Source organism: Amphiura filiformis, chromosome 6 (genome assembly GCF_039555335.1).
Source record: "Amphiura filiformis chromosome 6, Afil_fr2py, whole genome shotgun sequence".
Classification (NCBI taxonomy): domain Eukaryota; kingdom Metazoa; phylum Echinodermata; class Ophiuroidea; order Amphilepidida; family Amphiuridae; genus Amphiura; species Amphiura filiformis.
In genome coordinates, this window is record NC_092633.1 from 64407076 (window position 1) to 64432258 (window position 25183).

The following is a 25183-nucleotide window of genomic DNA, read 5'->3' on the forward strand; positions in this document are numbered from 1 at the left end:
TAGTCGGCAAAGAGCAAAGGCGGCATCAAGGTAGACTTTCTTGATTTTGGATGCTCTCACAAAACTTATAAAATAATCTCATCACTATCATATCACAACACTCGCACGTACATACCCCACCCACCCCATCCCGTACACCCACGAACTCATAACACACAAAATAACAAAATATTTGTCACAATGGCGTATATATTTTTTAATCATGCGTCTTTCTACGTTTATTCATTTTGCACAAATGAAGAGTATAAACTCATGAACTACTCTCAATTGACAAAACATGAATCTAATATAATCTGCAATTGATAAAATGTGTCCTTTTTGTTCAAAAACGAGTTTATCAATACCGTTTGGGACAAGAGACAAACATCTGTTGACGTTCCAATTCAGCTCAATTCAAACCCGAGTTTCATTGTTCTGTTTTTTACTTTTTCAATAAAGTGGGGAGTTTTTTCTTTAAAAAATCATTGGGAAAAGGCAATCTTTCTTTAATAAAATAAATAAACAAACAAAACAGTTCAAGATTTATTTCTTCTACTGACAAGAAGCGGCAAGACATAAAACTGTTCGTGTTTTTTGCCGAAAAGGCACCAAACTTTACATAGCCTGTTAGTTTATCGAAAAACAATTCGAGTTACAGACTTGAATATTCTGAATATTTTATTTATTTATTTATGTTTATTTTATTTATTTATTTGTTTGTGTGTTATTTTATTTAATGATTTATCTATTTATTATTATAGGGACCGTTCACAAACACTTGTTAGGGGGGCTGATGCAAAATGGGGGGAGGGCCTTAAAAGTTTTGACCCTCCTAAGGGGGGGGGGGGCTGGAAAAATTAACCACAAATTTTCCCGGGAAAATTGAGTTTATATGCTTTTCTATGGGGTTGACCCATAATTTTCATGTCAAAAAGGGGGCCCTGAATTTTTGAGGTCTGTAAAGGGGGGGGGGGGGCGAAAAATTTTCGCGATGAAATTTTTTTGCATCAGGCCCCCCTAACAAGTGTTTGTGAACGGTCCCTTAATTCAGTACATATTATTATATTTATTCAGAAATTCGTTTTATTTTGTTTAGGATACTGCTCTTTTGTATAAATGCTTTTGAAAACAATTCAGATAAACTCATAGAGCAGTCATAAAAATCCCTTAAAAAATATCAATCTGCTTTACTAAATTTACATTGAAATATTGATCTTGAAGTTAACTGTATACAAGTGAGAAAGCAATGTCGTGTAGAAGAGGTTTGTTTGCCAAGCCTCTGATTCCAACAATAGATTGACCTGACCTATTCAGTCGATTGCTTTATACATGACGTATAGCTTGTTTTCTATTTTATTTGTATTGCAATCTATTGTTGTTGCAGTATTATTACTGTTGTGCATTTGTGATTTGGAGAAAAAACAAATGCTCGATCAACACGGAAATTGGTTGCGTAAAATAGTGTCGGTTAATGCACTAATTGAGGTTAATTGCCGATTTCGATAGCTGCAGCAGTATAGCAACTTGCAACTCTGCTCTATTTTCATCTTACAAATACCATAAGCTACCATATAGCGTAAGATAATATCATAATATTATCATCTACAATAAGCGTTATACCACATGTGAAATCATCATCCTCATTTTGTCGTTAGACTGCATGTATACTACCACTCCTTTTTCGACGGGGTTTGTCATCTTACATTAACAAGCTCGGCAAGCAATATACGGAGCTAGGACGCTGCATGTCCTAATCAAACCATTTTATTTTACATGCACATATTCCTTAGCATCTGATGACTGAAGATACCTCCATGATGAGTTGCACAGGCATATGTGTCGCTAAGGTTTACTTGCTTGTTTTCGACGTGGTGTTTATGGTAAGTAATGGCTCAAATAATGTAACACTAAACGGACGGGTTTTGTGATATGTGTTCTTGTGACGATCTACCTTAATAATATATACCACAAGCTAAATACTTGCATAATTAAATGCATGCATCTGTTGTAATGTTTAATAATATTCAAATGATAAGCAATGCAATGCATTTCAGTATAGGCCTAGAGGTTATCATCTGAAATGAATAGGCTACATAATTTGATTAGCAACACCCCCCCCCACACACACACATTTCTTCTGTTATTGTCAGAAAATATGTGTTCGTACTCATAATAGCTTGCAGTCTATATAGCATGCATAAATCAGATAATGACAAACAATTGATATAGCAAGCTCAACGAGAGTATGGCATATCATAATCATTCATACCAAAAGGCGGGTCAAAAACCCACTAATTTCCTTCCGTTGATTTAAACAAAGATGTCATTAACAGTTACTATAAATAGGGAGTCTGAGATATTATGCCCATGACCCATTCCACGATTGCTCTTCGAGGCATATCCAGCATATCCCACTCATAAAGCAACTACAAATATTAATCATAGGGCACACACACAAATTGTTATAGTAATTTTTTACACAACATGTGTTCATATGGCAGAGGTTCGGTCAAAATCACTTTTATCCAATTTAGGTTACCCAATTTGTGTAATTTTCAAATTTTACATCCACAAGTTGGGTAAAAGTGCAATCCAACAGTGGGTGAGGAATGTTCATATTTATTATTTATGAACAACCCTCGTGGGTTGGGTAAGGTTTTTTAATCAATGTTGGATAAAATGTTTTACCCAAAGGGTTTTGTACCCGTATTCTAACAGTGTATATCTACCAGTTGTTCTTTGAGGCGCATCCAGCATGACCCACTTAAAAAAATAACTACCCAATATTCATCATAGGTCTACACGCAATTTTATTCAGGGTCTGAATTTATTAGTGCCTAGTAGATATGATATTGATAGACGAGACAGTAGCATACATCTCATTTAGACCCCGCTCCCAGTTTTCAATTTAAGAGTGTGACACATACATGTAGTCCACCGTGATATCTGGGATGGTAAATGTTATACAGAATTATAATTTACTGATATTATAGACGCGGTCATGTATACTTTTCTTTCAAATATACTCAAAATGGTCGATTTGGTGAGGTCATCTACAGTATTTTGTAAACTTTTAAATGCATATAAAATAAATATCAACAACAACAAATGAAGTCAACAACACTAACAACAGACTATACTCTAATTTAATATAGCGTTTTACACCGAAGTCTGTAATCGCTTTAGTATACAAAGAACATAAATTTAGGCAAATATTTTAACTCAAAAAGCAGTATAGTTTACTGTTAGTGTTAATCATTTACATATTTCTTTACAATTACTTAATTGTAAATGAATGTGTAAATGATTCATAGTCTCATAGTTCCAGTGTTAAACTATTTCAAAGTTTATCCCCGGTAATGAAAAATGAATGACCAATGAGTGAAGATATTTTCAGTTTGTATAGCATGCGAATCAACTTTGTTTCTCCTTTTCCTTCCTTCAGCTTACAGGTGTGGTGGTATTAGCCGTTGGTTGCATTACTGTGGTCTCTGTTATTGATCTACACGGTGCATATGATGAGGTAGAATTATTCTATGTGCCTTACATCCTCATAGGCACTGGTGCCATAGTTATTATCTTAGGCATCATTGGGTTTGTTGCTGCTTATAAAGAAATACCAAACCTCCTGCTTCTGGTAAGTATACAGTACGGTCACCATCCCTTAAAACCGTGACGAAAGTCGACTTAAAAATTCCAAAAAAAACAACAACAAAAAAACCGAACAAACAAACAAACAAACAAACATTAGATAAACTACACAAACAAAGAATAATAGGCAGACCTTGTATACATTCAGCATTATGTGCTGAGTCGTGATTGTATAATTATAGAACACTCATGCGCGATAACCCTTGAACAGGAAAAACAACACTAGCGAGAACACTTGTCATTCTTCAGTTCAATTCCGCGTGTGACAGAAAAGGGGACTCGTCTCATTTAGCTCAGTGGGAAGAAAGGGTGTCGTGTGTTTTCGGAAGTCATAGGATCTGTTACCTAGGGAACTATACATCCCCTGAGATATAGTAGATGGTGCAAACCATTCTTAATTTGAAATGATTTTGCAAGACGAACAATTTGAGACAATTTTTATGAAAATCCTAGCAATTTTAGATTTTGACCCAAATGTATAGCCTCAAAATATGACCTTTTTACTTTTTTACTTAGAACTTCAAGAACCACGCATTGCAGATATGTCAAACTTGCGTTTTCTGAATCGTTATGACAATAGGAATAATTTAGCGTTTTATAGCAAACTGTTTTGAATTAATATAGTTAATCGTTTTCCATGCATCCTTTCTGATCTTGAGATGTCGATTAGAAGTTGATTTCCGCGAGGGGACACCCTTTCTTCCCACTCAACTACTGGTCCTTGTACATCTTCATTTTCACCCCATACTCATCGAATTGGTTTCACGTTATTATGTAATTTGTAATATATACACTGTAAAAACAGTGTTTAGCGATTAAATACTTTTCTAAACACAATTTTGCCACCACTTTGTAAACATGTTTAAAAGCTAAACACCATGTGTCAAATTTCTCAACATTTGTCAGTGATGGTGTTTAATTTCTAAACATCTGACATCCATGATATTCTAAACATAACGTTTCTAAACACATTCTTGCCACCACTTTCTAAACACAGTTTTTACAGTGTATGCATTGTCATAATGGGCGTCCTAATTATTTTGCTCAAGTATCCCGTTTAATCATGTTAAATGGTACATATACCAACTAAAAGCTAATTTTAATTTAAATTAGAACTTAAAAGCCCTCTTTCAATATCGACCATAACGTATAGATAATGATAAGTATCAGTTCAATCACGCGTAATTATTTAAATCATTATGTGTATTTTATATACTTTCCTGTGAAAAGCGAGCTAGATGGAACTTAGAACTCTACATGCATTAACCATCTCGCATGTGAACATTTTAAGTTAATAATAAATAATTAATAACAATAATAACGAATAAGGCGACATAAATAATATTAAAATGACAATTAACCCAGGATTTGCACCAGTGACCTTCATTTTACAGATGTGATGCCCTGCTTTTGGATAATAGTTTGTTTTGTTTTACAGCTTGCCTGAAACAAAACCCTCAAAATGATGATGGCTGCTTTGCATCCAAAAGATAAATTGGCATTTAGAAAATTGCCATTTTCTATAATGTTACTGCAAAGATATTCCAATGGGTTATTCCGAAAATAAATGACATCCCGTAATTCCCAATTATTTGGTTAAAATTAGCCTGGGAAGTCCCAAAAATTCAGTCAGGTAAGAAATGCCGTCTTCTAATAGATTGCTCTAGGAATTCAAGCATTTTTTTCAAGCATTTTTTTCAAATTAGGAATTTCCCATTTTTTTGGGATAAAAGTTCTTGCCAGGGAATTCCCAATTTATAAATTGACATGTCTTCTTCAGGTGGTGCTATTCATTTTGGCTTATCTGATTTAGTGTCATCATTGACGAGAAATCATTTTAGAATTCATTTTAGCTCATTTTGTGGCACTTTTATTTGAATATGACGATGAATTACTGCTTTAGTGTTACATTGACAATGGCGATGCACTTCGGAATAAACTATAAAAAGTGAAAGAAAAGATTGATACAGGAAAAAAGTAGTGCAAGGGATAGCCATATATTTTATGCTGGCAATAATCTTCCATTTTTATCTATGTATAGATTCCTTTAAGCAGCGTGATTATAATTATGTACTTTAAAGTGCTATTGTTGTTGTTTTTTTGGGTTTTTTAAGAGTCAATGAATATGATATTTGTATGGAACCTACAGTTTTAATTCAAATATAGGCTGTATGTCTATAGGTCTATTTATTTCATTTTTATCACGTATATCATTCTTGTGATTCACCGCGGATCTAATTCGGTATATTTTTTCCTTTCGTTTTGGCAGTTTTTGGTTTGTTTAGTCCTGGTTTTTGGACTGGAATTGGTTTTAGGAATACTAACCTTGGTATTCAGCGATCAACTTGAAGAGGAACTTACGGCATCTCTCAAAGAAAGTTTGAGATCTTATAAAGAGAAACCTATTATGGACACATGGGACAGACTACACAGCGATGTAAGTCACTTCGGTATATTATTATTTGAAATCTGACATATCCCTGTATCTCCCACGGAGGGAGTATGTTTTTGAAATGGAATTGGCGAGGGTTAATTATTTTGAAACTCATACACCTCCTGTATATGGCTTTACCTGTACATGTATCTTCCACAACTGGAGTAAGTATTTCAAATGGAAGTGCCCCAACTGTTTATTCTGTTTGAAACACATACCCCCTTGGTGAAGGATTTTAGCTAAATCTTCCACAGGCAGGGAGAGTGTGGATTTCAAGTGGGATAGCCAATAATCTAAACCATGTATTCTTTGCCATTCTCTCCCTCCCCTCTCTCCACCCCCTCTTAGTTTTTGAGAATAAAATGATAAAAACACTATCGGGTTTTTTTTTAGATGCGGTGCGATATTTTCTTGCATTTTTGGCACGCATTTTTGGCGCTTTCGGGCAATTATTTTCAACTGCCTGTCATGACATGTAAAAAAGAAAATATCTGAAATATTAAATAAGAAAGTTTTATAATCCCAAAATCGCGATTGAATAAACCACGTGTTTATTTAGCCTAAACAAATTATAATGAATAAAGAAATAAATAAACTATAATATAGTAATATGTATTTTTCCGAATGGTCGATTGATTGACAAAATGATTGTTATTTATTTCTTATGTAGCTGAATTGTTGTGGTGTTGAGGGTTTTACTGACTGGGGCAACATCACCGATTCAGATTTCGCCAAAGGCCAAGCACCGGACTCGTGCTGCCTATATTTTACAGAAGGTTGTGGCATGGAGAAAAACGCGCAATTTCACACAAAGGTACGTAATTCCCCAATTAAATACAAACCAAAACCAAAACGTGGGCTGACCATGTGACGGTCCCAACTCAGCAAACACAAAACGTTTAACAAATATTTATATATATATATTTTGCAATGATATTTTGACAATATTCTTAATTAAAACTGTTGTTGGTTGTAGAGTTTTAAAACGCTTTCATACCCTTATATAACCCGACATTTAAATGTTATTAAGGGCTGGGGTATGAACGTTTGGACAGTATTTATTTTGGGACATCAGAGCACATCAGACATATCGAATTGCATTCTGAATACGAAGAATGTCATTCTGATATCAAATAATTTTGATTTTTGAAATTCGCAATTTTAATACACATTTTATGGCAAATCATTAAAATTGATATTTTTGATATTTAACAGTACTTGAAGTAAACTTTATAAATCTGATGATTTATACTTAAAGTGTATGTAGGTGGGATGAAAAGCCGACGATCAATTGAAAATTTTGACCTTTCGTATTGAAGATATGGATTTTTTTCCCAAAACACCAAAAAAAAATTAGGTCTTTTGGGAAAAAATCCATATCTTCAATATGAAAGGTCAAAATTTTCAATTGACCGTCGGCTTTTTCCTCCCTGCTACATACACTTTAAGAATATATCATTAGATTTGTATAATTTACTTCGAGGAATGTTATATATCAAAAATTTGAAAAATATCAAATTTTTATGATTTGTCATAAAATTTGTATTATATTGTGATTTTCAAAAAATGAAAATTATTTGATATCAGAAAGACATGCAATTCGATAGGTCCGAGGTGCTCTCATGTCCCACAAAAAATACTGTCGAAACGCAATAAACGCTCATTTTAGATCCCTTAAAAGCTTTGACAAAACCAAAAATATGTTTGCAGGGGTGTTACGTGACACAAGGTATCGTATTGGGAACTGGTGGTCCATGTATGTCTTTTCTCCCTCCACCAGTTTCAAGCACAGGGAATAAAAAAAAATCAAATTTAAATTATCCGCATATTATAAGAAGTCAACGCGTACCAGATCATGGTAAATTGTGGCTATAAAAATTGAAGAAAAAAAACATGCCGAAACCCGGGACAGTTCAGAGCTCAAGTGAGCTCTCCGGATTTTGAACCAGGGACCTTTAGATCTTCAGTCTAACGCTCTCCCAACTGAGCTATTTCGGCAGTTGTTACGCAATGGCGCCGATCTTTAAACCATCATGCTATGATAAGAAATCTGATTATTCATACATGCAGGGTTGTTCCTAGGGATTTTGCCGCCCTAGGCAAAACCTCTCCCTGCCGCCCCACCAAAACATACCCAAAAAGTGTTAAGGGGGTTACCCCCTTGAAAACTCATCAGTTTTGACCGTTTTCCTCAGTGGCGTATATTTCTTTTTGACATTGGAGGGATGGGGTTGGAAAAAAATTCTTGAAGTATAGTGAATTCAGCACCTTTTGGAAAAAATTTGCCAGTTTGAAGCTAAACTGTTGAAATGTGGTGCAAAAATGGCATAAATTCGCGCGAAGCGCGAAAAAAATTGCACTTTTTGGACTAAAATGGCAAAATATGAGGTTAATTTGTCAGAAACCAACATAGGCCTACATGCATCAACATTGGGGAGGGGATGATTGTATGGACCATCCCCGGCAAAATATTGGGGAAATTTATTCCCCGCCCCATCCCCCGAATATTTCCAAACATCTAAATTAGCTAAAAATTTAGGACATGTTACAAAACTATATTTTCTAGAATTTTAGAAGAGTACTTTTAATATTGGCCGGTTACTTTTCACACAGCGACGTTAACTAGGCAATTACCCATACTTCTAACATACGCTATTTGTAGAGGTTACGCGTCAATGGTAAGAGCACTGTGTATTGTGTATAGGAAAACGGACAGTAACTGCAGTATGTACCGAAATAAGTAACATGTAATTGAGAACATAAATGGACATGGGTGGTTCTGGCTCTAAGCCCTCGTGCTGCTATAGTGGTTGATCCAAATGCTGCGTATCAAAGACAAAAGACATTTTACATGAATCTGCAATTTCTCTACTTAGGCCCTAAGTATAGTTATACATGTCTTTCAATGTAGCTTCAACTTTGTCGATAATGCTGTTTCTTTGTTTTATGCCAAATGTTTCATTTCAGAAATACCTAATTCTAATGACTTATCCTTCACTTTTAAGTAATTCATTTCCACAATTTTATTTTTGTTTACACTTTCACTGAGATCGCAAAATAGGACTTTAATACGCAGACTTCAGACTTCAGAGTTTGTATAGGCCTAACATTATTGCACGAAAAAGCCAAATGAAATGGTGGCATTGGACATTCTTTAGTTACTATATAATTATTATTCTATATATGTCATTCCTAACATTGATATTAACTTGGCATTCAATTGAATAGATCAAGGGCATTTAGTATTATCTGAAACCATTCATATAGCAATGAAAGAAATATGTATGGAGCCATACAGAAATATAACTGCACTCAATTTTTTGGATTAAGGTGGTACTACACCCCTTGATAAATTTGTGACTATTTTTGCATTTTTCTCAAAAAATAATAACACACTGGTAACAAAGGTTATGTATATTATAGGGGCAAGGAATCCATTCACTATACACTGGAATTTCAGTGACTCAAGACAAGCGGTACGTTATTTATGATAAGAAAAGAGGTACCGCTAGAATGTAGGCCTACCTTATTTCTTAACATATATGATGAACCACTTGGCTTGAATCACTGAAATTTCAGTGTGTAGTATTAAATTGGATTCCATGCCCGTACAATATACTTTTGTTACCAGTGTGTAGTTATTTTTGAGAAAAATGCAAAATTAGTCACAATATTTATCAGGGGTGTGGTACCACCTTAAACAGATATCCTGAATGAAGAATTATACATATTGGGAATAGACATCAAAAGTAATTTTGATTACACGGCTGATGACGTCAGCTGATGAATGGTTTTCTGCCCAGTTTTAAACATTACTTTTGAAATATTATCCTGTTTTGTCAAACGAAGCACAGCTCAATCGTAATCCTTTAGTTGGAACTAACTGACAATAAAAACCCAACATCAGATTTCTTTCCCAATACCCAACCATAGGCATACTAGTTGATGATTAAGGGGAGTATTAAATCAAAAAATGAAATAATAATTGGTAAATCTATAACAAAAATTTGCCTACATCTATAACGACAATATAATGTTCATGTTGCCATTTCAGGGATGTCAGGATACCGTGCTGGATGTCATAGAAGAAAACATGTTCATCCTTGGAGCTGCTGCAATAGCGTGTGGTGTATTCCAGGTAAATTAAAACAAAGAAGCTCCAAGACGTTCACATAAAATTCTTTTAAACTTATTTTCACCTATAAACCCTGCCCCTCATGATGCAGTTCTTGCACTTACACACGCGGAGGAATAAGAGCATAATTTGCGAAAGTTTATCATCAATATCTAAAATGAGTTTGAATGTTCTGTGATATTTACCGAATGCTTCTTGTAATTAATTAGGTCCTCTAAATCGTATGTGTCTTTACCAACTACAAGTCTTGAAATAGATGCATTTGTAGGACTGTACTTTTAAATTGGTTTGATTATCTGATTGTGTCAAATCCAAATATTACTCAGAGTTTTAGACTTTCGCCATCTTGGCTAATGGCTTCTTCAGAATAACCGCAAGGAGAGTAACCCGATCCGCCGAATAGTGGGCTACATGGGCAGTATTGGCTATATACCAGCCCTCTAAAGTCGTATTGTTGGAAAATTTGTCTCATATCGTGGGAAAATTGGAGCGTACCGTGTCATGAACTCAAAGCACCTAGCAGAGGAGTTGGCTGGCGTTCTCGTGGAAGACGATATTCACAAACACACCTATTCTGCAGGAGACAATGGAAATCATAAGAGAAAGACTAGAGCACACAGCAATAAAAAACAGGACAAATTTAACTGCGAGTGATATCATGGACTTATACTAGAGTTCATCCTAACAATTAGTATACTTCCAATCAGAGGGGTGATCTACCGACAAAGATTCGGCGCAGCAATGGGAAGCCCGGTTAGTGCGATAATCGCCAACCTGTTTACGGAGTGGTTGAAGAAGAATGTCATAGCTATACAGCACCATTAGAATGCAAACCCCGGCTATGGCGTCGTTACGTCGACGATGCTCTGGAAATTATAAAGAAAGATACTACAGAGCAATTGATACTGTGGACACCACAGTAACATAAAGTTACCTGCGAGGAATAGTGCAAAGGCAAGATTCCTTTCTTAGACACACTGATTGTGAGGAAGGATGATGCCTGTAAAACTTCTGGTCTACAGAAAGAAAACTCCTATCGATCAATACTTTTGAGTCACAACACCCACTTCATCAAAAGATCGGCGTCATAAGAACATTGCTTGGCAGAATGCATTCCATCGTGACAGAAGACAAAGATAAGGAGGAAGAAGTAAGTAGAATCAAAAAGGCAGTCACCAGTTGCGGTTATCCAAAGTGGGCGTTTGACAAGGCAAAACATTAACAGGTTGAAGGTAAAGTGGAATTGGAAAGGAACAAAGGAGAATAGAAGAACACCACTAAGGAGACAGGCACCAACATGGTGGTAATCAATACGTCATGTACGTGGAAGGTTTGCCAGATAAACTGCAGAGAATATTTCGCAAGCACAAAATATGCATTGTCAGGAAACCACATAACACACTCAAAAGAAGTTTTAGTACACCCGAAGGACAAAGTCGACACCATCAAGAATATAAGGCCACATGTCACATTGGAAGTTGCCCAAAGGTGTCAAAATTCTCCAAAAATGTCCGAAATTTTGCAACATATTTTAATGTTACGTAAAGTTCCCCAAAAGTGTGTGAGGTTGCGTGACCTATTTGTGCTGCACTGGAAAATTTTTGACAATTTCATGGAATCCGCGCTCACTTTACGCAGCTTGCGCGGGAGTTGAAGCAATTTTGAGTAATTTTGAAAACTTTTGAGCATCTTTTCAGCAACTTTAAGCAATTTTGAGAAAATGTAAAGCAATTTTGTGAAATTTTGAATAACTTTACGCGATTTTGAGAAACTTAAAAAGCTACTTTGTGCAACTTACCGCAATTTCGAGGAAGTTTTAAGCAAGTTTGTGAAACTTTGAACAACTTTATACTATTTTGACAATTCTGGACCAATTTGGGCAACTTCCCCTGTGACATAGGGCCTATTTTAACTTTAGAACTTTTGCATCAAATCATTATTTTATATAATATTTTATGTAAAATCATATGTTCCATGTTCAAAGAAATATTTTTGGAAAAAATCCGTTGCTTAGAGTTTACCCACTTTTCGAGAAAAACGTGATTTTGTGGAACATTATCCCATAGAAGCGCGTGTTATAGACACATTTGTAATTAATATTTCATAAGAATGGAATGACCAATAGCGTTGCCAATCACGGACTAGTTGGGCGTTACCATGGTCATTGTTATAAACGAAAATGACAATGACCCCCAAAACTCACAAAATCGGTCAGTACACACTTTCCAATTTCCTTATTCAGAACAAATTTTTTATTTTTTATTGCAAAAATGTTCATTTTATCAATTGCGGCATAAAAATGGGAATTTTTATTTTTATTTTTTGTTTTTTTGTTTTTTTTTTTTTTTTTCTTTAACGTTCCAGAAATAGATAATATCTTGATTGATTATCGATTATCAATTATTGATTATCGATTATCGATCATCGATTATCGATTATTGATTGACACGACAACCCCTCCCCTCCCAATAGACCCTTCGTAAGGGAGCGAATTGACGGGTTTGAAAATCATTTCCGCATGACTTTGAATGAGAAAAATTGAGATTATCTTGATTGATAATCGATAATCGATGATTGATTTTTAATTGACGGGACAACCAACACACACCCCCAACCACCCCACCCGGAATAGACCTTTCGTAAAGAAAGCGACCCGACGGGTTTGCCAATCACTTCCCCCCAACATTTTAATCTTTTTGGAAAAGTAGACCTAATCTTGACTGATTAAGTATTGACTGAATATTGATTGATTAGGGCCTATCGATAATCCATCAGTAAGCCCTCGAGTACCCCCCCCCCCCCACACATACACACCCACATGCAGAGAGATAGAGAGATCACAGGTTAACAGGCTGCCTTGCTCATAACAACGTGAATGATAAATGCGTACTATGTTAACAGTCTATTTTCACGTGTTTTATAAATTGGAGATGTTTACGTTCTAATTATTTCATATAAAATAAAAGTAAGTTTATTTGAACTTTTCATAAAATCAACCTTTTAGGCCACATGTCACAGGGAAGTTGCCCAAAGGTGTCAAAATTCTCCAAAAATGTCCGAAATTTTGCAACATATTTTAATGTTACGTAAAGTTCCCCAAAAGTGTGTGAGGTTGCGTGACCTATTTGTGCTGCACTGGAAATTTTTTGACAATTTCATGGAATCCGCGCTCACTTTACGCAGCTTGCGCGGGAGTTGAAGCAATTTTGAGTAATTTTGAAAACTTTTGAGCATCTTTTTCAGCAACTTTAAGCAATTTTGAGAAAATGTAAAGCAATTTTGTGAAATTTTGAATAACTTTACGCGATTTTGAGAAACTTAAAAAGCTACTTTGTGCAACTTACCGCAATTTCGAGGAAGTTTTAAGCAAGTTTGTGAAACTTTGAACAACTTTATACTATTTTGACAATTCTGGACCAATTTGGGCAACTTCCCCTGTGACATAGGGCCTAATATAGCTGGGTGATCTACGAGATCGGTTGCAAAGGGTGCGACAAGTCGTACATTGGTGAGACAGGTCGTCCTTTTGGAGTTAAATCAAAAGAACATAAGAAAGATGCGGGAAAAGGTCGCAAAAAGAAAATATACAAGAAAAAAAAGAACAGTATTAACTTCTGAACAAAACAAATCTGCCATAACTGACAACATCGCAATTTAAAACCATGTCATCAATTGGGAGGAGCCTCTATACTTTAAATTGAGAAAGACGGTAACTAACAAACAAGACTGATCAGAGAAGCAATTTGGAATAAAAAGGCGGGGGGGGCAAAATGTCAACAGGGACATCGGTAGTTACTCTCTAGACCATGTAGCTTATAAGCCTCCTAGGGATGCGAAAATCGCCGGAAGTGGCGGCCAGTACCGCAGAGAAGGTGGATCCAGATGGTCATTCTGAAGAAGCCATCAGCCAAGATGGTGAAACTTTAAAATTATGAGTAATATTTTGATTTGACAAATCAAACCAAACTACAAGTCAGTTTTATAATTTAATTTATTGATAGCATATTCATATTTTGATATCGTCACTTATCTATTTTCACATTTTCTTATTTTCAGTTGGTTGGCATGATAGCAACGTTGGTGTTATTCTTCTCACTCAAACGCAAGGGCACTTATGCGTAAACCACGCAAGTTCACGACGCCTACAGAGTGTTTAAATGTTTGTGCTTTAGTTAATTTTGGGTTTTAACCCCAATTAATTATTATACACTGAAATATAACAAATATCACTGATTGGCAGTGGAAAGTTGGTAAAAATGTGAGATCCGTGCGGTCGATTTTTAAGTTGAAAGAAACATAATTAATAAGAGCAATACAATCGAATAAAGATTATGAGCACGCTCTTTGAAACGCTTATACGTATTATAGATCAGTGCACCATGGTTTCATGCATATGGCTGCAGCTCATATTCCAGAGTTTACGGTAGTTCTCCAAAGGCATACCGTATATCCGTGCATTTTGGATAATGGACAGAATGAGTTACTTATAACTTATCCAGAGTTGTGTCATCGTATCTTAAAAAACTGGCCATCAAATTACGAATGGGAATGGTTGCATATTAATTATAATCAGCGAAGTTGCTCACTTCATATAAGGGTGAAATTCTAGGCTAACTAGAGCATGAACATTTGTCATACAATGTTGAACGTTTGAAATTACCTTTGGTCACGAAAAACACATAAATGTCATAATTATATTGTAAATAACTGACAAATTATATTTGTTTAAAATCACGTGCAAATCAATGATAAGATCCAAAATTGTTGTGGTAAATCATAGAAATAATTGTCATACGTGATAGGCTAAAATAAGGAATTCACTGACTACTTTTGTAAGACAAATTTAAGTGATATTTTATACACAGATTGTTTGAATACTGCATGCAGGTGTTGTATAGATTCATTTTCCCCTTGATCAGAACATTCCATTGTTTTGCGGGTCTTGTCGAACAGCATTCCTATATAATTCAGTGGGCCTGCTCGTACCGGTAGTTTTCCTGGCATTTGAAGAGGGAAAGAATAGCCCATACCTAAATTCGGGAACAAATTACAAAGATCGATATAAATGAAAATAAACATTGGGTTTTGAGTAAAGGAATCCAGTTACTACACTGGAATTTCAGTGACTCAAGACAAGCGAAACGTTATTTATGATAAGAAAAGGGGTACCGCTAGAATGTACCTCATTTCTTAACATATAATTATAATGAACCACTTGTCTTGAATCACTGAAATTTTAGTGAAGTAATTGGATTGCTTGCCCCTACAATATACATAACTTTTGTTACCAGTGTGTAGTTATTTTTTGAGAAAAATGCAAAATTAGTCACAAAATTTATCAGGGGGTGTAGTACCACCTTATGCAATTCAGCATTATTATTTACGGAACATTTTAAGTGCCATCCAGATGACGAGATAATTATATCTTACCAAGAAGATGGCACTCATAACGTTCCGTAATTTGTAACTATTATTGGGGTGCAATTTTGTTTCCAAAATTTGCTATTCTCAAAATTATATTATTCTATCCAGGGTGCTTCAAAATGATTGTGCATGATGTGCATACCGCTATACCTTTTCAATATCAAATGATTACAAATCTTATGCGAGTATTATTTAATTTTTGGAATCAAATTCCAAAACATGAAAATAATGTACAATGTATATGCTTGTTGTTTGTCACACACGTGAATATAGACTTGTCAAATATATGCAGATTGATGTTCATATAAATAGGTATGTCATAACTAGATGACACTCTTTGTCTTTCACTTGATGATATATTGTGTTAAACAGTACACTACATTGTGGTCCAAAAGAAGCGCTTGTTTTTTTAAATGTTTTGCGAAAGTTGTTTTTATGACCATGATGACAATGAAAACATGCATGGGTGTTCCATTTGAAAATGTCACCATTTATCGTTTCGGTTTTCTGAAAGCAATTTATTGCAAATAAAAGCGTTCCAACATAATTTGATAATGTTATATTAATATTTTTAGAAACATCTTCAGTATGGCTTGTTTCCACATCCGAACAGGTCAATTAATTCAATTTAAGAAGGAATTTCAATACTTTTTTGCACCATAAGCGTAAATTTCAATCAAGTTATCATTTCATTGTGGTAAGTTGTATCATGTGAGATTTGTCATAACATAACTTTTATCCCTTATTATAAAAGCCTATAATTTTGCATTACTTTTTGAAATCTTTTAACTGTAGATCTACTTTCGTCTATTGTTAGGCTCATTTTTACATAGGCCAAACCATATTTCGACATAATTTCGACATGTTTTCATTATTTTTTAACTAAATTATAATAATTATAATATCTGAAATTATTTCAAATATCTTTCGTAAAGTTTCAGGCATAAATATTACGTGATAGGAGTGTCAATTCTATTTGGACCACAATGTTTGCAATGTAATTAAAATAATCAAGAGCATAAATTTATTGATAGGACTGGAAATATATACGTTGACATAAAGGAGATGGGCCTGTAAACTTCACTTGTGCCAGTGCACGAAGTATAATTATGGTCAAGTATATAGGCCTAAATTGTAACCGGTTCCAGCAAAATACATGCATGTTTATATATTTAAGTGCAATTTGTCAAAAAGCGAGATTTACTATTAAATGTTTATAGAAAACCTCAACATTTCGCCTACTGAGGAAAATTAAATATTTGGTTTTGAAGTTGATAATGAATTGAGCCAATATTTTTCTTATGTGTTTCTTTAAATTTTCAAGCTTATATAGGCCCCAGAACTTGCCAGGTCGAATTAAGTAATATTTTGCTGGAACAGGTCTCAATTGTGATTTTAATTAAGGGGGCGAGCAATTAAGGTACCAATCTTCGAAAAATTTCTATTGTCTCTACCCTTAATGCGAGGTGAAATGATTTTGGCGAACGATTTTGATTTATAAGTTAATATAATATTATGTGTATGTGTAAATAAGAAAACAAAATAATACAGTAAGAAAGGGGAAAAGAGAGGGAAAAGGGGATGGGGAACCCGAAAGCAGAGTTATAACGATTCCCGGGTAACGATTCACGTTAAATTCATTTCGATTCGAGTGGCCTAGTCTTGATAGTATTTTAACTCTGCATGTATGGATGTTCAATACTCAATAGTTTTATTAAGTACATCTATTTTCAGAAAGCTTTTCTAGTGCAAGTGTCCATAATTATTTTTTTTTGCTGACAAAAAGTATCAATTCTATACCGACGTTTGTTAAAAGAAGTTCCTAAATACTGGCCCGATATCCCTATCTTTCTTTTTTTCAGTATCTGTATGTATTGACATAACACTTGATGTTATTATATTTTGTATCTGTATTTTGTTAATGTTTATTTATACCAACACCTTGTACAAAATACAAAGCTGATCCCAGCCTTTGGTTGGGATCAGTTTAATATGAGTATATAAAAATGAATTGAAACCACCATGTTATATATAATAGAGTGATTGTCAGTGTCTTTCTTACTGCGTGGGCCGACTTCATATACACGGGAGGATCCCGGGTTTTGAAGGGGGTGCTCTCAAAAAAAAATTCGGCTCGCTTCAATTCGTTTCGCAAGCAGCCGGTATATATTAGTAGTTGTAGGTGGGACCAAACTAAGCATTCAATAGACGGGCGTTCATATATGTTATGTTGAACATAGTTTGGGATAAGGGCCTGATTTAATTGTTGGCCTATAGGCAGAGATTCTCATCTTCTCTGATATCACAGCAAAATGGGTCAGTGCAGTAACCATTCAACCCTATTGATTTTGACGTGTTTCCATGGTAACAAAATATCCTACATAGTGCAAACTATTCTTTTTAGGATTGCTATATCAAAATAAACAATTTGAGACCATTTTCAATTTATGTTGACCCATGTGGAGTCTAAATGTCAATCTTAGACCTTTTCACGAATACCTCTTGTCACGGGGATTCTAGGAATCTAGGAATAGCCTATACTTTGAAATTGGTTTGAACACAGTGAGCAATTTTGAATTTGTAAACTTGGGACTCAGGATTACTTCCATGCATGCCTGAAGGCCAAGGGTACTCACTGGGCACCCGTCAAATTTCTTCATCTCTACACACTTGAAACTACCATTTAAAGTAACAATATAGTCGTCACCAGATGACCTCCCAAGTTATGTAAATGGACGTAACTTTATTGCTTTCAGTTTTGGTTTTAAAATAAAAAGTGGTAGGCCTATAAATCACGGCGCATTAAAAACCGGACCGTACTATAGGGCCTATTTAATTAATTTGAAGGTTAGTTTATGGGTTCATTATCAAACCCCTAACGGATTTTGCTTATATTAATATTATCTATCAACATACTTGCTTGGTTTGTGATATTGTACGCGTTTTTCAAATTTCAAAATAATTTCATTCAATTACATACACGCCCGACAAAGGAAAAGTTCTGAATTTATTAAATTCGTGCCGCACACCACCTGGCCTGATTCGAATTTAAAAAAATTTTAACCATGCTAACGCCCTCTAAAGAAAGGACAAGATTGGGTTCAAACGTTGTATTCCAACTATCAGACTATCGGATCAAGAATGATTCCCTAATGTAGGCCCCTATGTTCTTTTTTGCCTTCCACCAGGCCCAAGTAGGCCTACAGGTGAATAAAAATGGAAAAAAAAGAAAAAAGAATGATTCCCTAACCCTAATCCGATGGTTGGAAGACATCGCTAACCTCAAAGGTTGGGGAAAATGACAGCCATCCAAATGCAATTTTCTGAGCTAGGCCTAAAGGGCGACTGGTTCTCTGCAGTGTTCAAAATAACTTAAATCGGGCCTAAGCCCTATCGCAGTGCAAATTGTGATGTAACATTTCACTGACTTTACTGAGTGTGTTTTGACGGACACTTCATTGATGCAATAATTGAAAATATAAAAATAACTGAAATAACAAGAAAAGAGTCGATTAATTGAACTCTCCCGGGAGGTAAAATTTCCAAAGTTTTTCTTGAAGTAATGTGAACCCAGCACCTTTTGGCTGGCGACAAAATAAGGATATTGTACACAAATTTTGCCATATTGAACTTTGAATCAAAGGTTCGAAAGTATAAATTCGCGCGTAGCGTGCAAAATTTTTGGGATTAAATGGTCAAATATGAGGTTAATTTGGTCAGAAACCCACATACCGAGGCGTCAACATGGGGGGGGGGGTGAGTGTATATGGACTGTCCCCCCCCCGGGATCTATTATGCCTATGTTAGGATTTGATAACAATTTTTTACCACTAAAACACCACTCATTTCTATAAAATATAATTTTTCTCAATTTGACCAGGGCATCTGCTGCCAGTTTTTACAGTCATCACACTTCTTCAGTCGTATCATCACAGTTTTGTTTTGTTTTCGAGATATTTATAGTAAAAAAGACCCAAAATATGAATTTAAAAAAAAAAGGGGTCAAAATATCCCGGCATAGGAAAGTCGACAAAATTTTGATAAAAATCAAAATCGAAAAAGAAAAACAACGAAATTTTGTGAATTTTGGTGAGACAACTGGGTATATAATGTCAAAACTATTATATAACATAAGAAAAAGCACTGAAGAAAAGCTGACTTTTGAGCAGGCTTGCCTTTGAGATCTCAGTTCAGTCTGAGCCGGGCTTTTGAGTGGACGAAAGTTTGGCGTATCTGTCCAAACGCATAGTATCGGCCAAAGTCCTCTAATGTCAAAGGTCAACTTTTGTAAACAAACCTCGCTGATTTTGTTGCACATGTCGATGTCATAGTCCACAGTCCATTGACTCGTGCAGTGACAGTGTTGTTTGCGAAATGTTAACAGTTGCTAGCATCAATTTTGAAGCTTACTGAATGCAATACGTGTTCGAGATAAATAGTGCCGCCATTCATTGTAATAGAGAAAGTAAAAAGCTGAGCATCATCGTCACAAGCGTTTTAAGCACTGCACTCCGTCATTGAGGCCAATTTATTTAGTGATTGACTTGACCGATTGTCAGTGTCTGACTGAGTGACAACACAGTCACAGAACCTAGATTCAAGGTGATTCAGAGACTTTCACCTTAAATACTACGACCACCTGTACATAAACGCACCGACACACGATGGACATTTGTACCTGAATTTTGCGGCTAGCTATTTGTTGACGGTATCCCGGCAAAAGTATACACACTTAGAAATGGCATTCAACACATCTCTCTATGTGAGAATAGGAGAAGCTAAAGAATTGCCTGGGAAAGATTTGATGTGAGTACAATTGTAAACAATAAGGGAGTGTTCATTATACTTTGGTGGGGGGTTGGAAAAGTTTGAGCCTTCATTCAACTTCAAGTTCAACATAAAATTGTTTTTTATCCCCCTCTGGTCTGAAATGATTTTGATCCCCCAACCTCAGCCCTTCCGTCTGAAATTTGGCAATATATATTTACATGATTTAGCCATAATCAACATGATCAAGGAAGGTAAAAGTTTGTCTTAAATTTTTGACCCCCCCCCCCCATTATAAAACACTGCATTTTTGTGACCCTCTCCTTTTTGGGACAGTAATTTGTTTTGATCCCCCATATTTACGACCCCACCAAAGTTTTTATGAACACTCCCTAAAATGTGGTAAAGAAGAAAAATGTGAAGGTTTGTCTACATGAGGCGTATTCCTAATAATTCATGTGTTTGTTTGTTTGTTTGATTGATTAAACGGTTGCTCTGTGTGGAGGTGTGAAACAAAATTTCATTAATATGCCGGTAAATACATTCTCACAAGTTCAAAGGTAGACAATCTTTAGTTGTACATAGGATCTATGGGTCATTAAATTTACTGGGTTAAATTAAGGGGGTACTACACCCCTGCCCAATTTTGTGCCTATTTTTGCATTTTTCTCAAAAAATATAGCGCATTGGTGACAAATAAGATATGTGTATTATAGGGGCAAGGACTACAACTACTGCACTGGAAATTTTATTTCAGCACAGATAACAGTTGTGGAGTTACAGTAAAAAATGAGGGAAAACCAATATTTGATCAATAAATCAATAACTACTTGCCTTGAGTTACCGAATTTTCAGTGCAGTAGTTGTAGTCCTGCCCCTATAATATACATATCTTACTTGTCACCAATGCGCTTATAATTTTTGAGAAAAAATGCAAAAATAGGCACAAATTGGCCAGGTGTAGTACCCTATAATTAAACATCAAATATTTTACATTCATAATTTTGTTTTGTCTTAATTTCAGCTCAGGCAGTAGTGATCCTTATTGTTTGATAAAGCTAGACAATGAAGTGGTGGCAAGGTATGTATTTCTTATGGTGACAAACTTTGTGATATTTCTACACCATACTGATTTTGTTTCAAAATTGTCTTAGTCTATCTGTATTGTTTCTAATAAGCGCCCAGTCTCTATTAAACACCCACCCCAAACTTTTTCAAAATGAAAATTGAAAAAGCAATCAAATTTACCATTATAAAAAAATTCAAAAAATACAGGCCTATACATTCTACGCTGGATATTTTAATATAGGAAATTAATTTCTCATGATAAGAGCTGATAAGCCATTTCTCCTGCAAACTGACGCACCTAAAACTGGAATGGGTGGTGATTTTTTGGTCATTTAATGTAAAAACATACACAAAAGATTGATCCCTAATAAACGCCCAGGCTTCATGAAATGTCACGGCCCATGGGTGCTTATTAAGAACAATACGGTATCTGTGTCACTGTGTCTGCCTCTCTCCTCACCTCTCACCCTCACTACCTCTCTCCCTCCTCCTCCCCACCCCCCCCCAACACTTCCCTTCCATAGCTTTGTTTTATTTCGTATCAACTAATATTGCAGTAAGCCACTGAAGAAAACTGTACATAATAACTTTGGCAATAAATTTGCATTCATGAAAGGAAAACATTTTCCACCTGAGCGGGAAATACTGGGAGCATATTTTCCAGTCAATTCCGGGGGCCAATTACCAACTCCAAATTTTGTAACCAATCTTATTTCCATGAATACATTGAGTGGGACTGTTATGACACTCACTTGACAATTATAAATCTCTCCATGCATCAGTTTCTGATATTTACCAAGAGTAAGTTGATCTTCAACTGGATCTTTAGTTTTGAGGGCTTAGTGCAAGAAAGCATAATCTGCAATAGCTGCTCTAAAGACATCTGGTATTTTCTATAAAAAAATGTGACACCTGGCAGCAATGTTCCTGCATGCTAAGGCTGTATGGCATGCGATTGGCATGTAATTGTTGCGCAGGACTGGCCAGAATTGGTGTAAATACAGATAAACTTGACTATTTATAAAGATTTTGGCCCAAGACTTTGGCCACAAATCTTAATAAATGGTGAAATTGGTCTAACAACAAACTCCTAAGATGGAACACTATCTGGCAGCTATTGCAGATGTCAGAGACCATCTTGTACTAACCCATTGATTTGTTCAAATTTGATCAGTACCCAGCAACCCATGACACAGCGGTCTCTACCGGAAAAATTACCCAAGCATACTAATGAGATAGTCAATGGTTACTAGGTCTTAATTAAGAACCAGGTACTGGCCTCTGATATAGTAGTCCTATATAACCACATTTATCCTGCTACTGTGCAGTCCAACCTCTTTCATGTGGCCATAATAGGACCAACCATTGTCCTGACCTGATAAGTGAATAATCTGGTAAAGCGAATGTAATTCTGCATTGAATTTCCAAAATTTACTAAATTCTGAAAAGCATAAGATTACTGGATAATAACACTGACAGATGGTATTCAAGTGATGTATGCATACTATTCAACACAGATTAGACCCTTCTGAAATGTTTCAGAGTATGGAATAAAGGTACAATAAGTATTTAAAATGTATTTCTACTAAGATCAGATGGCTAAACAGAGAGATTAAAGAGGTCCAGTTTTTAAGGGAGGTCGGTCTGAATATACTATAATATTTTGCAGATTTCTCTTTACAAATTAAATAATGTATTCAATTGGTACATGTAGTTAACTGCAATTTTAAGTTAACTCTCTTCAAGCAATATGTCATTATTCATGGGTAAAATGGTCAGAAATGTGTAAAAACTTAAATCATAGTTTTTAGAATTCTGAAAGATGTAAATTTGAAGATTTCTAATATCTGACTGGGATTAGCCCTATTTTTCTGGACTGGCCCCATATGAATGATCATAAAACACAGAAAAAGGAAACAATTGAACTTCTACATAAAATTAGCTCAATTATGATGAACACAGCTAGTGAAATTTGTGGAGAAGAAAGTTTGTCATACAGGCGACTTCATATATTTAAAGGTGCTCGACCAGATTAATGGCCTTGTCCCCCACTTTACCCCATTAAAATGCAGATTTGGGTAGCATGTGAAAGCTCATAATTTAGGCCTGGAATATGTTTTTTGGGCATTATGAAAAAAATTATATTCATAAAGTTTTGTACTTTTCTATGGGACACTATATGATTCTAGAATCCAATTGCTTCACAAATAAACTCAAAAGTTGGAATAAGAAAGTTTGGATGATGGGTCTAATTGTGATGTAGAAAACACAATGTGTTAGAACCAGACCACAATAATGGTTAATGGTAATGTACTTTTAATTCAGACAATTATCATTACGGCATATTATAGTTGCATGTTCATTGTATAGTTATCTTATTTGTGATGTACTGTGTTTGTGTGCAATTAGGGCTGTTCATCCACTTGTTAGCGTTGCAACTGTTCAGAGTCCACAAGGATACACGCTTATTTGGAATCTTGATAAGCTCTTGCGATAATTATACAATTAATTGGAATGATTAAGTAATGCTGTATACCCTGGATTTACCACATATAAATAGAGCAATATTTTGCATTATACAGGTTGTAACAAAAAGAATTATACAGTTTAGAAAATAGTAGTACGCAAATAGTCACTTATTGATTGTATTGTTTACTTTGTTGTCAAGGTAATTTTGCAAGCTAATACATAAGCTTTGTTTCAATAAAATTGATCTACAACTTGCAAGCGAAGATATGGCCAATTGTGTAATGTATTATGTAGTCCTAAAACAGCTTGGGCCACTTTCGTGTCTTCTGTAGTGCCTGAATTGAGTTGAATCATGAACTATCTGGTCAGTGCTCTTAAGATGGGTGATTTGAAGTGGTATTTTGATTTAAATACAAATTTGAAGGAAATATCATTTATTTATTACTACGTAATGTTAAGGCAGCTGTGTACTCTCAGACATGCATGTAGTAAAAGTGCAATAACTTTGTAATTATTCACGCAAGACATATAAAAGTATACATTTTTATAAAGGCAAGACATTAATGAATCTCAGTATAAATACAGATTTGGTGTAAAAACAACAGTTATGAAGAAAATCCCAAAAAAGTGAGTTTTGGGCAATATTTGTTCGGTACATCATAACAAAAAAACACTCTTTCCAAAATATTTTATTTTGTTTTTATCTCAATCTTGAGGCTCCATTCCAAAAACGTTTTTTTAGTTTTTGATATTGGCCTTATTTTTGAGATATTGACCATATAAGGCATCAAAATGAACTTTTAAAATTCACAAACGTCTATTTGCACAAAATTATGCCTAAAATCGGAAATAGACCAAAATATAAAAAAATGGGAGAACCGTTTCTTGAGTCGATCATGCTTCATACGATGATCATATTTGCTTAACTATAGATGCTGTATTTATTGAGTTATCGTGTACCTAAATCGTCATTTTACCGAGAAAATGAACATTGAAATACTGGGGGTTGGAGTTTAAAGTGGTCACATTTTGACTTTCATCGAATCTCACATGAGAATGCGGCAGTTTTCCTTTTTCTACCTTACATTACATGAACATCGGGTAAATCCACAGCCCCTTGAGAAGTTTGAGTGAAATCCATTCATAACTTGATATTTAAATCGGGGGAAAGAACTTGAAAAAACCCACATTTTATCAGCTAAAACGGAGCCATTTGACCACTAGGTTTTTGTGAAATCAGTGCTTCCGTGTTGTTT

At 35.1% G+C, this 25183-nt stretch overlaps 2 protein-coding genes across 3 annotated transcripts in view; both read left to right on the forward strand.

Annotated features, from left to right (window-relative positions):
- The first annotated feature begins 1347 nt into the window (after positions 1-1347).
- Positions 1348-14467, forward strand: LOC140155817 (tetraspanin-9-like). Its single transcript, XM_072178800.1, has 6 exons — positions 1348-1859; positions 3425-3616; positions 5900-6067; positions 6735-6878; positions 10119-10202; positions 14256-14467. The coding sequence occupies exons 1-6, from the start codon at positions 1776-1778 to the stop codon at positions 14319-14321; spliced, it is 738 nt and encodes a 245-aa protein (XP_072034901.1). The 5' UTR covers positions 1348-1775; the 3' UTR covers positions 14322-14467.
- A 5634-nt stretch (positions 14468-20101) lies between these two features.
- The window catches only part of LOC140155824 (rasGAP-activating-like protein 1), a 65862-nt gene continuing 60780 nt past the window's right edge, over positions 20102-25183 (forward strand). For both annotated transcript variants that reach the window (XM_072178808.1, XM_072178809.1), the window contains exons 1-2: positions 20102-20429; positions 21415-21471. In XM_072178808.1, the coding sequence (XP_072034909.1) occupies positions 20362-20429; positions 21415-21471 (125 nt within the window). In that variant the 5' untranslated portion in view covers positions 20102-20361. The remainder of the gene's footprint in view (positions 20430-21414; positions 21472-25183) is intronic.

Excerpts from the sequence above, each read along its gene's own strand:
- LOC140155817 (XM_072178800.1), top strand. The coding sequence starts at position 1,776 with ATGACTGAAGATACCTCCATGATGAGTTGCACAGGCATATGTGTCGCT. Across the intron at positions 6,068-6,734 it reads GGGACAGACTACACAGCGAT|CTGAATTGTTGTGGTGTTGA; the intron begins GTAAGTCACTTC and ends TTTCTTATGTAG. Across the intron at positions 6,879-10,118 it reads ACGCGCAATTTCACACAAAG|GGATGTCAGGATACCGTGCT; the intron begins GTACGTAATTCC and ends TTGCCATTTCAG.